We start from the raw sequence: 16,667 nt of genomic DNA on the forward strand, positions 1-16,667 counted from the left end.
AGGAGAATCTTTTATTGCTGCCATTCTTGCACTGTTAATGGCACAAGCCTCAAACCTGGTACAGTTGGTCATTGGGTGACTAGGGTTCAAATTAAGAAAAGGGGTGTGGCCACAAACAGCCAACCAGATTTGTTTAATTTCAGTGAAGGAATGCAGTGAAGGAAGACTGAGAGGGGTGGGGGAGAGGCGGCGATCCGGGCTGACAGACGATCCGGGGTGACAGACGATCCGGGGTGACAGACGCGCTGAGAGGCAGAGCTGCGGCTTATAGCTCTGCTTCTACAGGAAGCGCTGCCCATATTGCCCCCCGGCAAGTTAGGGGGGATTTAGATAGTGTACAGCGGTGGTTTAGGTAGGGCTATTCTGTTAAACAGTATTTTAGGATAAAAAAAAGGATTTTTAAGAGACTTCAGCGCCTCTTTAAAGTTACTTTTATTCAACCAGCAAGTAATTTTTTGACGGGAAATGACATCGGTGTCTCCCAAAAAATAAGACGATGTACAAGAGGCATTATTGAGGAAAGCATTTTTTTGCAGCTTTTATTTACATTTGAGCAAAAAGTGTCCAGTTCAAAATTATTCATACCCTTCTCAATAATCAATAGAAAAGCCTTTATTGTTATTACAGCAATCAAACACTTCCTATAATTGCAGACCAGCTTTTTGCATGTCTCCACAGGTATGTTTGCCCATTCATCTTAAGCAATGAGCACCAAATCTTTCAGGTTGGAGGGTCTTCTTGCCATCACCCTGATCTTTAGCTCCCTCCGCAGATTCTCAATTGGATTAAAGTCAGCACTCTGGCTAGGCCACTCCAAAACATTAATGTTGTTGTCTGCTAACCATTTCTTCACCACTTTTGTTTAGGGTCATTGATTGTCATGCTGAAATGTCCACTGGTACCCAAGGCCAAGTTTCTCTGCAGATTGCCTGATGTTGTCATTGAGAATCCTCATGTTTTGCTCTTTTTTCATGGTGCTGTTTACTGTGAATAGGTTCCCTGGTCCATTGGCTGAAAAACACCCCCAAAACATTAGGTTCCCGCCACCATGTTTCACAGTGGGTATGGTGTACTTTGGGTTGAAGGCTTCTCCTTTTTTTATGCCAAATGAAGGAAACATCATTGTGACATGGGGTATGAATAATTTTGGGCAGCTCTGTACCTGAGACGAAAGAAGTCTCAGGTTTTATACTTACCTGGGGATTTCTCCAGCCCCCTTGAGGCCAATCGGTCCCTCGACGTCTTCCCACTCTAGCCGAGTGACTCATTGGTGGCCTGGCTGCGCATGCAGTTGCACTCCCGTGACCTGGAGCTTTCTGAGCCTGTGCATTAACTACGCTTCTGGCACCGGGCCACGCATGTACTCCAAAGCGCAACTTGGCCAGAGCACCTGATCAATCTAGAGGTGGACAGGAGTGGCCCGGGAGTGGCCCGGGTAGATGGCGAGGGACGAGCAGCCTCTAGGGGGCTGGAGAAAGCCCCAGGTAGTATACAACCTGAGACTTCTTTCGTCTCAGGAAGCTGCGCTGCATAGCCACAGTACTGTGTTGCACTCTATCCCTATTTCAAAACTATTGAAATTCTTAATTTTGTGGTGTTGGAGCTATATTTATGTACACAAGTTACATTGGTTATAGAATGTCACGTAGCTGAGCAAGTTATGCCTGTGAGTAACTTGTTGTGTTTTCTCTTAATAAGCTGTATCCTTTTCAGCACGTTTAATGCAGTCAGGAAAGGATTGTTTTGCACGGGAACGACATGTTTACTATCAGTAATTTGACAGATTTAACCTCAAGGTGTGGTAATAATTTAACAGCCTCTCTCTCTCCTCTCTGTGTAATTTACTGCTCAAGTCTTGTGGAATCGCAGCCGTACCACAGTGCTGTGCTGCAAAGCCTCAATTATAGGATAACCCAAGGAAGGGATTTATCATGCCCCGCCCATTGTTGTGTGGGTTGGGGTGGCTCCTCCCTCTCTTGTATATTAATATAGTTTCCATTTTTGGAACCGGTCACCTGGGTTGAGCGAGTTACTCCCTGTCAGGTCCACCGGAAAAGAAACTGTTATCAAACTATTTAAAGCAGAATTTAAAACGACATCCGAGTTTAAAAATAAACTGATGAGAAAAACAATTGTATCTGTCGTCCTCCTCCTAAAAATGACTCTCTTAGATATCCACAGTTTTATTTTATATTTAAATGTAGTTTTTAAGTGTTTACTGTGTCATTGTCTCTGCTCAATAACACTTTCATTGAAGGATATCAGAGCTGAAATCTATGCATTATTGCCCTTTTTTTATGTCTCTTTCCTGCTCTCAGAAGCCATTTACTGACAGGAAAGTGGTTTATGGCTGTAATTACTTATCAGTGAAGGTTATGCTATAGTCTGACCCAGTCCGACCCGGACTTGCATACCTGATATTTAACTCTTTCAGGCAGAGAAAAAAAAAGGAACACAGCATAGTTATTTGTGTGCTTGGCACTGTACATACACATCTATCTCATCATGTCACATGTCACTTCGGGTGTCCTAGAGCAGTGTTTCTCAACTTTTTCGAGCCAAGTACCCCCTATCGCAATTCAGTTCGAGCCAAGTACCCCCTATCGCAATTCAGTTCGAGCCAAGTACCCCCTACCAAGTACCGCGTGTGTTTGTGTGTGCATATATATATATATATATATATATATATATATATATATATATATATATATATATATATATATATATATATATATATATAATATATATATATATATATACACCCCAGGTATTGGTGCCCCCAGTATAGATAGATAGCAAGGTATAGGTGCCTGCTCCAGTATAGGTGCCGTCAGTATAGCTAGGTATAGGTGGCCCCAATATAGCTAGTTATAGGTGCCCCCAGTATAGCCAGGCATGGGTGCCCACAGTATGTCTAGGTATAGGTGTCTTCAGTATAGCTAGGCATGGGTGCCCCAAGTATAGCCAGGCATGGGTGCCCCCAGTATTGCTAGGTATAGGTGCCCCAAGTATTGCTAGGTATAGGTGCCCCCAGTACAGCTAGGTATGTGTTCCTCCAGTATAGCTAGGTATAGGTGCCCCCAGTACAGCTGGGTATGGGTGCCCCCCAGTATAGGTGCCCTCAGTATAGCTAGGTATAGGTGGCCCCAGTATAGCTAGGTATAAGTGCCCCCCAGGATAGGTGCCCTCAGTATAGCTAGGTGTAGGTGGCCCCAGTATAGCTAGGAATAGGTGCCCCCAGTACAACTAGGTATAGGTGCCCTCAGTATAGCAAGGTATAGGTGCCCTCAGTATAGCTAGGTATAGCCCCCCCCCCCCCCCCCAGTATAGGTGGCCCCAGTATAGCTAGGTATAGGTGCCCCCCCCCCATTATAGGTGCCCTCAGTATAGCAAGGTATAGGTGGCCCCAAGTATAGGTGCCTTCAGTATAGCTAAGTATAGGTGGCCCAAGTATAGCTAGGTATAGGTGCCCCCAGTTCAGCTAGGTATGGGTGTCCCTAGTATAGCCAGGCATGGGTGCCTCCAGTATATATATGTGTAGGTGCCCCCAAGTACAGCTAGGTGTGGGTGCCCCACAGTATAGCCAGGCATAGGTGCCCCAAGTATAGCCAGGAGGGGGACGCAGCGCATGAGAGGGGAGCGATGCCAACACATAACGGCGGGGAGGGGGGTCCACTCCCCTCCTCCCTCACCTGTGCTCCCCCATCAGCGCTTTCCTACCTCGTTCCACGCTGGAGGTCCAATCTACTCTGAGCCAGACGCAACTTCCTGATAAACAGGGAGCAGCGTCGTCGCTAACAAAGAAGAATCTCCGGCGTGGAACGCGGAAGTAAGTCCACGTTCCTTTTACCATGCCGCCGCTGTTAATGTGTCGGAGGGGGAAAGCGCTGACGGGGGAGCCAAGGTGAGGGAGGGGGAAGTGGACCCCCTCCCCGACGCTATGTGTGGGCATGCTCCCCCGTTTTGCACTGTCCCCCTCCTGGCTGCGTACCCCCGGCTGGGGTCTCACGAACCCCCTGGGGTCCGCGAACCACGTGTTGAGAAACACTGTCCTAGAGGAATTGTAACCAAGGATTGAGCTTCATCCCAATCAGTAGCTGATACCCCCTTTCTTGTGAGAAATCATTACCTTTTCTCAAATAGATCATTGAGGGGAGAGGGGGGGGGGGGAGGGGAGGGGGGGTGGTTGCCTGTGTGGCTGATATTGTGACGAAACCCCTACCACACGTCATACTTACTTCCCAAGTAGTCTACTCATCGACCTCTTTCTCCTCTCCCGCTTCCTGCTTGTCCACTGTGATCGATGGAATTCTCTGTCCTTCTCTGTCGCCCACTTAAGCCATAGGGAAACATGGACATTACCCTGCACATCAGTTGTCCTTTCAATTATAACAAACATAAACTGATATAATGCAAAAGAACTTTCAGCTTCCAGAGCGACAAGTCTGACTAGATCTAGTTGGAACTGGAAGGAATCGTTGTTAGGGTTCTCTTACACAACATGTAAGGCTCCCTGCACACTGCAAATCCGTTTTCCGATTCCGATTCCGTTTCCGATTTTCCTTGAATACATTCATCAGAAAAACGGATCAAAAAACGGAGCATGCAGTTAAGATTAAAAATCGGAATCGGAATCGGATGTAAAAACAGATGTAGGCCTCTTGCACACTGCATGCATTTCAGATTCCGATTCCGCTTTTTAATCTGTTTTTACATCCGATTCCGATTCAGATTTTTAATCTTAACTGCATGCTGCGTTTTTTGATCCGTTTTTCTGTTGAATGTATTCAAGGAAAATCGGAAACGGAATCGGAATCGGAAACGCAATCGGAAACGGAAAACGGATTTGCAGTGTGCAGGGAGCCGTAATCCGATTCTGGTGGGATTCAGATTTTTATGGGATTTCAGTGTGATTTTTAAAAAGTCCTGGATGCTGCATTTTTTGCTCTGTGTTGCTAGCCTCCAGTGAAAAACCGAATGGAATTGCATTCTAATTGTCAGTGTAAAATCAATGGGAAAGAAGCCTTGGCTTCTTCCTTCTCTCTGATTGGTCCAATGCTTCCGAGTCCTGTAATTAGGCTGAAATTACCGAGTAGAGGTAATGTGGTATTTCCACTGAAATTCGTTTTCCGATTTCCGTCGGAAATGCGGAAATTTAAATTCCTCGAAATTCAAATGAGCATTGCTAGTGTGGTGCTCAAATTGGCACCCGGATTTTTCAGAATGTTTAACAAAAATGGACGACCTCCTATGTGAACATCCCATTGCATATTCAGAGGAGCCATTCCTTAACCTATTTCAACGTACAAGAGAAAGTGGAAGGTGTAAAGATGGCCATACACTTATAGATTTGCAGCAGATTCTACCATCAGATAGATTTCTATCAGATGCCTGTCAAGTGGAATCTGACAGGAATCTATCTGATGTGTGCCACACAATAGGAGCAGATTTCCAATAGATTTTTAGAATGAAATCTATTGAAAGTCGATGTAAATGCATTATTGGACCATTAGATCCAATGCAACTCTATGGGCCATTGATCTGCTTCCAGCAGTAGATCGACCTAGATTTTCCATCCCATCAGATAGATCAAATTGATTGAAATCAGCCGCAAATCGATCGATCGGCCGTTCAGTCGTGCATCGATTTGCAAATCGATTGAAACAAATAAAGAGATACGTATTTACACAACAACAAAAAGAGGAGACTTTAGAACTGTGATGTAAACTTTCCCGGACACAGGGAGTATTACAATGAAGCCTTCTTTATCTGTCGGGAAAAATCCTGAAAAGGAATGCCGAGTTTGAAAGTGAAAAAGAAAAAAAAATGGCTTTCTGAGCAGCAATCCATGAAAGAGAATTTCCTATACAGGTAGTCCTCGGTTAAAGAACGAGATAGGGACTTTAGGTTTGTTCTGAACCTTAGTCTGTTTTTCAGTCCGAACATTGTGCCATCTCTGTCCCCTGTACCTCCTCTGTGCCTCCAGTGTCCTCCTCTGTGTCACCTCTGCCCCCTTTACCTTCTCTGTCCTCCCCTGTGCACCCCTCTGTGTCACCTCTGACCCTGTACCTCCTCTGTGCCCCCCTGTCCCTCCAGTGTCCCCCTCTGTGTCACCTCTGCCCCCTGTACCTCCTCTTTGCCCCCCTGGCCTCCAGTGTCACCTCTGCCCCCTGTACCTTCTCTGTGCCCCCTGTGCCTCCAGTGTCCCCCTCTGTGTCACCTCTGCCCCCTGTACATCCTCTTTGCCCCCCTGTACCTTCTCTGTGCCTTTAGTGTCCCCCTCTGTGTCACATCTGCCCCCTGTACCTCCTCTGTGCCCCCCGTGTCACCTCTGCCCCCTGTACCTTATCTGTGCCTCCAGTGTCCCCCTCTGTGTCACATCTGCCCTGTGCCTGCTTGTACAAGTTTAAAAGCTATTTTTTCTTAGAATTTTTTGAAAATTGATTGTCTGAAAAACTTCAAGTCCAATTTGGGAAGAAAAATGTTTTGACTTGTTCCCATGGAAACACAGAATCCATGCAGTTCGTATCGGCGGTCGTTCGTAAGTCGGGGACTACCTGTAGTAAATTTTAAACAAAAATGTCTCACTTTTTTGTTTTGTTTTAAGGATGGAACGGACGTTGACTTTTGCAAATACCCCTCCACGAGTCTGCCGGATCTGGTGAGCGCTTGTTCTGCTGAGGACGACCACGCCGACAACAAGGAGAACGTGGAGCCCGAGGTGGAGGAGGAGAAAGGATGTGGAACAGGTCCGGCAGAGATTCTGGTGGTGAGTGTCTCCTCGGCTTCTCACAGGCCTACAGAATACGCATTGTTCAGTCTGACACCTCCGGCCTTCCTGCCTCGTGAGAATGGACGGTGGAACAGGAAATAATAATACCGTATGAGGTCATATTATACCTCACAATAACGCTTTAAGTCTTATTATGGCGATTATGCCTGTCAACATGTCAACTGAGCAAATCATACTCTGATTACTGGCTCTGCTTATGCTATGAAAGGTCAAGGTGAAGCGTGAGTTTTCAGACACTTCACGTTAGATTAAATGTAATTTATTTTTCAGACCTGTCTTTAATCAGAAACCCACCTCTTAGCACAATTATAGCAAGCGGGGGTGTGAATTGGACACAGTCGTGATGAAGCCGTTTTATTAAGATGAGTGCAGAGAGGAATGGGGCAGAGGAGGTGCACTAGGCATTTACACCGGACCGGAACTCAGAACTTCCTCTCTGCTCTAAAAGATAAGCAACAGCATAATTACCTTTAAAGAAAAAACAAATCCTGCAATACATCTGCAGTGTGTCTACTTCCTGCTTTTATGGAAGCAGACATAGGGTTGCAATCCTGTGTTTACAAATAAGCTGCTCTGCTAAGGCAGCCAGCTGACACGGCTGAGGGATCAAATTACAACTTGTGATTAGGCGCAGATGAGGGGGAATAAGACAGGCTTACCTCTATAAATACATACAGGGTGCATTTCTCTCTGTTTTCCTCTGTCCTGTGCAAGAGTTCAGCTCCACTCTAAAGACACAGAGAAGGCGGGTTTATCGATATAAAGGGTGAGGATTATTGGAGCAAACCAAATTAAGCAGGTGGTCAGAATGACCAATTGGAGTCCTTGATCTGGACATCTGACCCACTTTTGTATTGGATTCTCTCCAGATTCCTTGCACTAGTTCTGATAGATCTGCTCCGACTGTGGAAGGCCCAGTGCACACCGAGCGGATCCGCCAGCTGCATCCGCCTGAAAATCCGCTTGGGTAATGTAATTGAATGGGCTGGTGCACACCGGCGGTTTGAGGTTTTTAGCAAACCGGAAACGTGCCTCCATCTGCGTGTTTTCGGTTTGCAAAAAAACTCAAACTGCCGGTGTGCACCAGCCCATTAAAATACAATAACCACACGGATTAACAGGCGGATGCGGCCAGCGGATCGCATCCAAATCCGCTCGGTGTGCACTGCGCCTTTATCTCGTACTCCGCACCCACAACCGCTAGCGATTTGTGGATCTGCTAGCGGTTTTGTGCACTGGCCCGAATTCAGCATTAGTCTAGCTTAGGTGGCCCAGCAGGAAACCTCATAGGGAACAGTTCTCTAATCACAGAACTCTCTACATTGCAAAGCATTGTGATTGGGTGAAACAGTAACATGCCTCACTGATGGCGAGTTCCTATACTAACAGTGATTTCTGAGTCTCACTTGGAACATACATACAGGTAGAAGAGTAAGAGCAGGAGATCTGCACACTTATTCTGGGTCAGTGATTCTGAATATATTAAAGTGGACCTGAACTCTTGCAGAAGACAGAAGGAAAACATAGAGAAATGCACCCTTTATGTATTTAGAGAGTTTAGTCCAGGCATGGGCAAACTTGGCCCTCCAGCTGTTAAGGAACTACAAGTCCCACAATGCATTGCAGAAGTCTGACAGCCACAGTCATGACTCATAAAGGCAAATGCATTGTGGGACTTGTAGTTCCTTAACAGCTGGAGGGCCAAGTTTGCCCATGCCTGGTTTAGCCTGTCTGATTCCCCCTTTTCTGTTACACAACTGTGTTTCTCAGCTGGGTCAGCTAAGGAACTTCAACAGTCCTTTACAGAGCAGCTAATTTGTAAACACAGGATGTTAACCCTATGTCTACTTCCATAAAAGCAGGAAGTAGACACACTGCAGATTTATTGCAGGATCTCTATCAACTGTAATAATGAAATCTTTTTCTTTAAAGGTAATTATGCTGTTGCTTATCTTTTAGCGCAGAGAGGAAGTTATGAGTTCAGGTTTACTTTAAACCCAAATGACGAGCGGGACATGGCCGTTTAATGTTTAGCTTTTTACCGTTTGCTGCAAGGCGTTCCAGCTCTGTAGTAACCTATTAAGAAAATACCTCCCTCATAAAGGAACATGAATCCCCTGTTTGTTTTATGACTAATGCTGCATTCATCTTGTGAGATGTAACTTGTAGTCTGGTGTTTCAGGTCGTGGCATAGTATGAATGGGGTGTCTGCCAGATCCCGACATTCCGGCAGAAATCCCCTATAGCTGTAATGATGCACTGAGACACAGACATGTCACAGCATCTCCGCTCTCCAGTTATTGGAATGGGATTACTGCAGGTCGGATAATTATTATGACGTCCTATTTCCAAATAACAATGGTTATGGTTCAGGCGAAAGCTGCCTGTTCAGAAATTGCCTAAACTCCCCCGGCCACCCCCAAACTTCCAGTAATGTGACTTAGAGAGTCATCCTCAACATAGCTACGTACTCACCACCCGACGGGTTTAGCGTTGTCCCCTTGATGATGGTCGTCAAGCGACGCCTCTTCCTGGTTGCGACGTCACGTGGCGTTACACGACGGGTACAAACGGGAAGTAAGCCATCGCGGTACATGCTTTTGTTAAACGATATTGCCCAATGTCTGGTAACATCGCCGCACTGGGTCTTGAGGGGCTACAAAGGACCAAAAAGCCTCCTTACTAAAATGCTATGCAAAACAGAAGTTTGCCTTCTCAAAGCGAAATGTTTTTTGTGAGTTTTCAGGTTGGAGTGAGCATAGGTGTCCCACAATGCAACTCTACTGAATATGCAAATCATCCCTTGTTGTCCCTGATAGCTAGCCACACCTCCAGAACCGCTGGAATGCAGTGGTGAAAGGTTAACCTTTCACCTCAGCAAAGCCACCGGTAACCTCGCCGTTGCACACGATATATATTTTGAGCACCGCAGAATTTCCTGTTTGCCAAGTCACACCCCTTAAAGCGGACCTGAACTCAGAATGTCCTCTCTGCTCTAAAAGATACACAAAAGCATAATAACTATAAAAAATTCTTCATTACAACTGATACAAATCCTAAAATAAATCTGCTCTATTTCTACTTCGTGATTCATGGAAGCAGACGTTGTTAACAGCCTGTGCTTTCAAATGAGCTTATCTGCCATCTCTGCCATGGAAGTCGTGTGACACAGGGGAGAGAACAAATTACAACATGTGATTAGCCACAGATGACTTTAAATAAACAGGCTAAACTCTCTAAATACATACTGGGTGCATTTCTCTGTTTTCCTTCTGTCCTGTGCAAGAATTCACGTCCATTTTAAATATTGCCCTCAATTCAGCCTATTAGAAGTCCCTAGCTAAACAAGCACTGTCTTGTCTGATTTGATAGTACCATGCTTGTGTATTTTAACATAAACCCGCCATAAATAATGCAAGTTGAATGTATTATAGGCCAGATTCTCGTTTTAAGACGTTTTAACCTCACTTCAGCAGTGGTACATCACGCTTTCAGTAAAGAGCTATTCTCCGCGGGGAATATTCCGCTGCTGCTTCTCGAGTCTGACGTCGTTCCTGGAATTCTGGCGGGCAGATATAAAGCCTGAATATCCGGAGATGCTTGGATTGAGTGTGAAGCACTCGTTACATTATTCCCTCCCCCCCTTTCCCCCATACTCCCATTCATGTTGCGTGTTGCTTTACTCCATGTAGCGCCTGATAAATAAAACACAAGCAGCATTCTGCACGGGGAAGGATTGGCACACATCTAAGCCTTCATTTGCATGTATTATTGATGCCATGACTTATTTAGAACAGAAGAACTTTCACCCAGAGAGGCAGGCCGGATACAGGCGCTGATAGTATCAGGGCGGTAGAGCAGCAGTGATTGCAGTGCAGCAGAGGTTAGCAGATGTCCTGTCATTTGCGGTAGGGCAGCAGTGAATGCAGTGCAGCAAAGGTTAGCACAGGTCCTGTAAATCGCGGTAGGGCAGCAATGATTGCAGTGCAGCAGAGTGTCAATCGCGGTAGGGCAGCAGTGAATGCAGTGCAGCAGTGTGTCAATTGTGGTAGGGCAGCAGTGATTGCAGTGCTGCAGAGTTTCAATTGTGGTAGGACAGCAGTGATTACAGTGCAGCAGAGTGTCAATCGTGGTAGGGCAGCAGTGATTGCAGTGCAGCAGAGTGTGAATCGTGGTAGGGCAGCAGTGATTGCAGTGCAGCAGAATGTCAATCGTGGTAGGGCAGCAGTGATTGCAGTGCAGCAGAGTGTCAATCGTGGTAGGGCAGCAGTGAATGCAGTGCAGCAGTTTGTCAATTGTGGTAGGGCAGCAGTGATTGCAGTGCAGCAGAGTGTCAATCGTGGTAGGGCAGCAGTGATTGCAGTGCAGCAGAGTGTCAATCGTGGTAGGGCAGCAGTGATTGCAGTGCAGCAGAGTGTGAATCGTGGTAGAGCAGCAGTGATTGCAGTGCAGCAGAGTGTCAATCGTGGTAGAGCAGCAGTGATTGGAGTGCAGCAGAGTGTCCGTTGTGGTTGGGCAGCAGTGATTGCAGTGCAGCAGAGGTTATCACAGGTCCTGTCAATCGCGGTAGGGCAGCAGTGATTGCAGTGCAGCAGAGATTAGCACAGGTCCTGTCAATCGCGGTAGGGCAGCAGTGATTGCAGTGAAGCAGAGATTAGCACAGGTCCTGTCAATCGCGGTAGGGCAGCAGTGATTGCAGTGAAGCAGAGATTAGCACAGGCAGGTCCTGTCAATCGTGGTAGGGCAGCAGTGATTGCAGTGCAGCAGAGGTTAGCACAGGTCCTGTCAATCGCGGTAGGGCAGCAGTGATTGCAGTGCAGCAGAGTGTCAGTCGTGTTTGGGCAGCAGTGATTGCAGTGCAGCAGAGATTAGCACAGGTCCTGTCAATCGTGGTAGGGCAGCAGTGATTGCAGTGCAGCAGAGATTAGCACAGGTCCTGTCAATCGCGGTAGGGCAGCAGTGATTGCAGTGCAGCAGAGGTTAGCACAGGTCCTGTCAATCGCGGTAGGGCAGCAGTGATTGCAGTGCAGCAGAGATTAGCACAGGTCCTGTCAATCGCGGTAGGGCAGCAGTGATTGCAGTGCAGCAGAGATTAGCACAGGTCCTGTCAATCGCGGTAGGGCAGCAGTGATTGCAGTGCAGCAGAGGTTAGCACAGGTCCTGTCAATCCCGGTAGGGCAGCAGTGATTGCAGTGCAGCAGAGTGTCAGTCGTGGTTGGGCAGCAGTGATTGCAGTGCAGCAGAGATTAGCACAGGTCCTGTCAATCGCGGTAGGGCAGCAGTGATTGCAGTGCAGCAGAGGTTAGCACAGGTCTCGTCAATCTCATTAGAATATTCCGCTGCTGAGACTTTGGCTGGATATTTGGTGGGCGCTGTATTTCGCGCATGTTGTATCGCTGCTGCACGCCGTGGTGTAGCTACACAGCCATGGGTCCCTCCATGCAAAATTTACATTAGTCCCAACACCTCTGAATCTGGATAATAAAAACAGCCCTTCCCTTGCCTCCTCATGGTGACCCTCACAGCCTGGGGGCCCATCTCACAAGGCTCATAAAACAAGTGTGCCCATCAGGATCTTCACACCCATAACATGTGTAGCCACAAAACACCCGATCTGGAGGAAGGTTAGTAGAGGCCCTCCCACACCTCTGGGCCTCCCTGCAGTTGCATGGATTGCTCCTAGCCCTCCCCCCTAGTTACATCCCTGGTTCTTGAACTCCCATGTAACCTAAAGAGAAGAAAGCAGACATTAAAGCGGAACATAATCCTGCATTTCAACTTTGCTCTAAAACATTATTTACAGTATATGATATGCAACCAGCATTTTTTTTTACTAGACCAGCATTGGAAGGGTTACACACAGAGCTTTAAAGTCCCTGGAGAGAAATGCAGATGCATGGGAAGCTTACACAGATACATTTTGTTTACTTAAATGTATCTAAGTGTTGAATGTGACTCACTCTCTCTGACTGAGAAGGAGCTGGAGGACAGCCAAAGAGTGTGTAACATTTATCACTTGTTACATTCTATTTAGTTAAAAGTATCTATCTGAACTTCTGCATATCTCTCCACAGAACTTTAAACCTCTGTGTGTAACCCTTCCAATTTCCCCAAAAAAAAAATGCTGGTTGCTTATAATATGCTGTAAATAATGTTTTAGAGCAAAGTTGAAATGCAGGGTTATATTCCGCTTTAACAAAAAAGAAAATATATCATCTTGACCCTGTTCTTTTTGGCACTGTGTGGATTTAGTAGATTGGTTAAAACTAGATTATGAGCAGATTGTATTATTTTATATTGAAGAAGAGTGTCTGAACTCTTGCACAGGACAGAAGTAAAACAGAGAAATGCATCCTGTATGTAATTAATGAGTTTAGCCTGTAACTCCCCCTCATCTGTGACTAATCACAAGTTGTAATTTGATCTCTCAGTTGTGTCAGCTCAGAAATCTAAGCAATCTTTGGCAGAGCAGCTAATTTGTAAATACAGGATGTTAACCCTATGCTTGCTCCCATGAAAGCAGGAAGTAGACACACCGTAGATTTATTGCAGGATTTGTATCAGCTGTAACAAAGAAATGTTTTTTTTTCTGTAAAGGTTACCGTATTATACTGTTGCTTATCTTTTAGAGCCAGTGCTCTCCTGTGTCTCATTTAGCCGGGCGCTCCACCCGGCTAATTTTGGTGAGCACCCTGCTGTCATCGACTTCCCTCCTCATATGCCATAAACAGTTGTACGGAGCAGCACCGCCCCTGATTTTCCCCGTCTTGTCCCACCCGGCTACTTTTTCATGCCACCTGGCTAGAAACAAAAATCTGGGGAGAACAGTGAGATCAGAGAGGAAGTTCTGAGTTCAGGTCCGCTTTAAAGACCTATATTAAAAAGCAGTAAATTATTCAGGATACCCACTTTTATGCAAATTTTTCTGTATGTAGCCCCACTCTCCCAGTTATGCTTAGCCTAGGCTGTTTAGCTATGCGGAATTCTCCTCCCAGAGCATTCTGGGTGACCAGGCATTACTTTCACTCGCTTCGGAATTCTCGGAAAACAAACATTCAGCAGAACTGTACCTGACAGTGCAGTTACCCTTCGAGATAATTTAAAATTACGTTTTTATTTAACCTTTTGCAATGATGTGCACTGTACTGGCAGGATGTAACGATTGTGAAACTTTCTCCGTGATCAGCGCACAACGCGTGCGCTGACACGGCGGAAATCCTCCACAAGCGTGTAATTGCAGGCACCCAGCAAAAGGTGCTACGCACCTGTAGAGGGAAATTCCTGTCGGCAGATGGCGCTGAGGAGTGCAGAGGAACCAATCCTCTGTACCTCCACAAATGCCAGACAGGAATTGCACGAAGCGCAGAACGCAATCGCAAGAGAGGCGATTGCGAATGAGAGCGAGCAAAGGGACAGGTTGTATGTGTGTGCGCCAATCTAGTCGCCACCCCGCGACCGCGCACACACAACAGCAGATATGAAATAGGAACGCGATCGCGAGAGGTACGATCGCCAGATGTGACACAAGGCAGATCAAACTAGAATACGAGGGTAGCAAAGGCACAGCAAATAATACAATGAGAAGATGCGGAAAATAACAAACGTTAGCTAACCGCGAACACCGCACTCATTCACAACAGTGCACGCGGTTATGCGCGGTCTCCACGTGATAAGCACAATAGAGACAAGCACGCCTAATTAACCATCGACAGACAAACCTGAAACAGAGGACGCGAACGCTTGCTTAACGGTTACCTCACCGAGCCTCCAGCATGCGGTCGTAGCGGACAAGACAGACACACGAAAACAGGGACAAGCGAGAGATAGGATCCACAGCACTAGCGAAAAGTGGCTAGCGCGATCCAGGTACAGAGTAGCAGAACAGAAGGATCCACAGCACTAGCGAAAAGTGGCTACCACGATCCCAGGAGACAGAACAGAAGGATCCACAGCGCTAGCGAAAAGTGGCTAGCGCGATCCAGAGAGGCAGAACAGAAGAGATAGCTGGTAGCAACCGCTGCACCAGCTATGCTCCAAGAACAGAGATCAGAACCATTTCCTGTCGACCATCGTTGGGACAGGACAATGGCAACAGACAAACAAACAGATAAACAATCCTAACTGCACTAGGGAAAACCTGCTTAGCGCAGATTCCAGGAATTACTCTAAGCTGATCTTCAAACCAAGAGCATGGCTGACACCCCACCAGGAGTGTAACATAGGACGGATTCCTTATGAACAGCGAAGCATTGTGGGAAATACATAGTACTTATAGTACACGCCTCCAATGAATGTGGCCAGGCAATTTGCATGACAACGTATGCAAATTCCTCTGCAAGCACAAGCTGCAAAACTGACAGAAACTCTTCTTTCCAGAGTCCTGCAGCATGCAAGCATACACAATGGTCACAAGGCTGCCTGCCTGCACAGGCAGCTGAGCAAATCATCACACAGGAAGACTCAACTAGCCAGATGCCTTCAATATATTTATTGCAAAACATTTAGCATATAGTTCACAACACTTTATACATTAATTCATTTTAATTTACCATCATGTGCCACTGAACTCAAACTGGATGTACATATACGTCCAGTGTCATCGTGGCGGGTTCACCACCAGTTTGTTACTAAATGAGGTGCATGTGGTATCATTTTAACCATGACGATTTGTAGAATTCATGTTGGTGTGTCTTAAAGCTTAGACCTATGCCGCGTAAAAAGTAGGGAGGGACAAACTCATTTTAACATAAAAAGTGTTTTTCAAAATTTGTATGAAACTTGGGAAGGTTTTAGCAAAACTACACGAGCCATACAGTATATGGTGACATTTTAACAGTGGTAAGTAGAAGAATAGATTTTAGGATGTTTTAGGGTTGAGGCTTCTGTCTTGTGTATTCTTTTTAGTGACAAATTGAATCAAAAGCAATACAATTTTTTGTATATTCTGTACCAAAATAGAAAACTTGTAAAAGGAAGACAAACTGACAGAATATAAAAGAAAATACATTTATTGTTACCTTAGGAACTTAACTTTTTAGATATGTATGCAATGATGGTATAGTACTGTTATTTTTGCAAATAAGGTCTTGTAATAATCAATAGTGTACAATGAGAAAACAAAAAACATTGTACTAGGAATATAATCTAAATGTTGTTATAACCAAGATGAATAAGCAAATAAAATTTGTTGGTTTAACCTATAGTTAGTACTGTTTATTGTAAAGCTATAATGGATTTAAATTGAGAAATGTTGTGCTTTTTCCCTTATTTTCCCTTTAAAATGCATTGAAAATAAGGTAATTACTAAACAAAAATATCACCCACTAAAAACCTAATTTGTCCCGAAAAAACATTATATAGGTGTGACAAGTAGTATTAAAGTTATTGGTGAATAAATGGGAGCGGTGCTGATATGTGAAAATTGCTCAGGCCCGAGTTAAAAAATGGATAGTTAATGAGGCTTTAATAAAGCTGTTTTGCTACATTTGAGTCGTTATAATTTTTTGTCCCTGCCTCTGTACCTCTTCTGGCTCCTTTGCCAAGTCACTTCATATTCAAAAGCAGCTAAAATAATTCAATGTTCCCATCCCATTCGCAGCATCCTGAGACCGCTCGCTCCATTCTGCAGCCTGAACTGATGAGCAGCCAACATCTGTGGAATAGATTCCAGCCAGCACTATCACGCTCTACTCATGGAATTTCCTAAGCCAATCATAATTCCTTCTTCTTTTTTTTATGTAAAAACTATGAGCAAAACGTTATTGGCCATCAGTAGTAGCTACAAATTGGGCAGCAATGCCCTGCTCTAATTAAATCTGCTCCCCTAGGATCGGCCCTGTCCCTGTGTCACTGACATGTGTATGTAATCAGCGTC

At 45.5% G+C, this 16,667-nt stretch overlaps 1 protein-coding gene across 4 annotated transcripts in view; it reads left to right on the forward strand.

The window, feature by feature from the left end:
* Positions 1 to 16,667, forward strand: part of PDZD2 (PDZ domain containing 2) — a 467,120-nt gene that overhangs the window by 325,364 nt on the left and 125,089 nt on the right. For all 4 annotated transcript variants that reach the window (XM_068251259.1, XM_068251260.1, XM_068251261.1 and 1 more), the window contains one exon: positions 6,608 to 6,769. In XM_068251259.1, coding sequence (XP_068107360.1) covers positions 6,608 to 6,769 — 162 coding nt within the window. The remainder of the gene's footprint in view (positions 1 to 6,607; positions 6,770 to 16,667) is intronic.

The sequence above is a fragment of the Hyperolius riggenbachi genome, chromosome 1 (assembly GCF_040937935.1).
Source record: "Hyperolius riggenbachi isolate aHypRig1 chromosome 1, aHypRig1.pri, whole genome shotgun sequence".
Taxonomy (NCBI): domain Eukaryota; kingdom Metazoa; phylum Chordata; class Amphibia; order Anura; family Hyperoliidae; genus Hyperolius; species Hyperolius riggenbachi.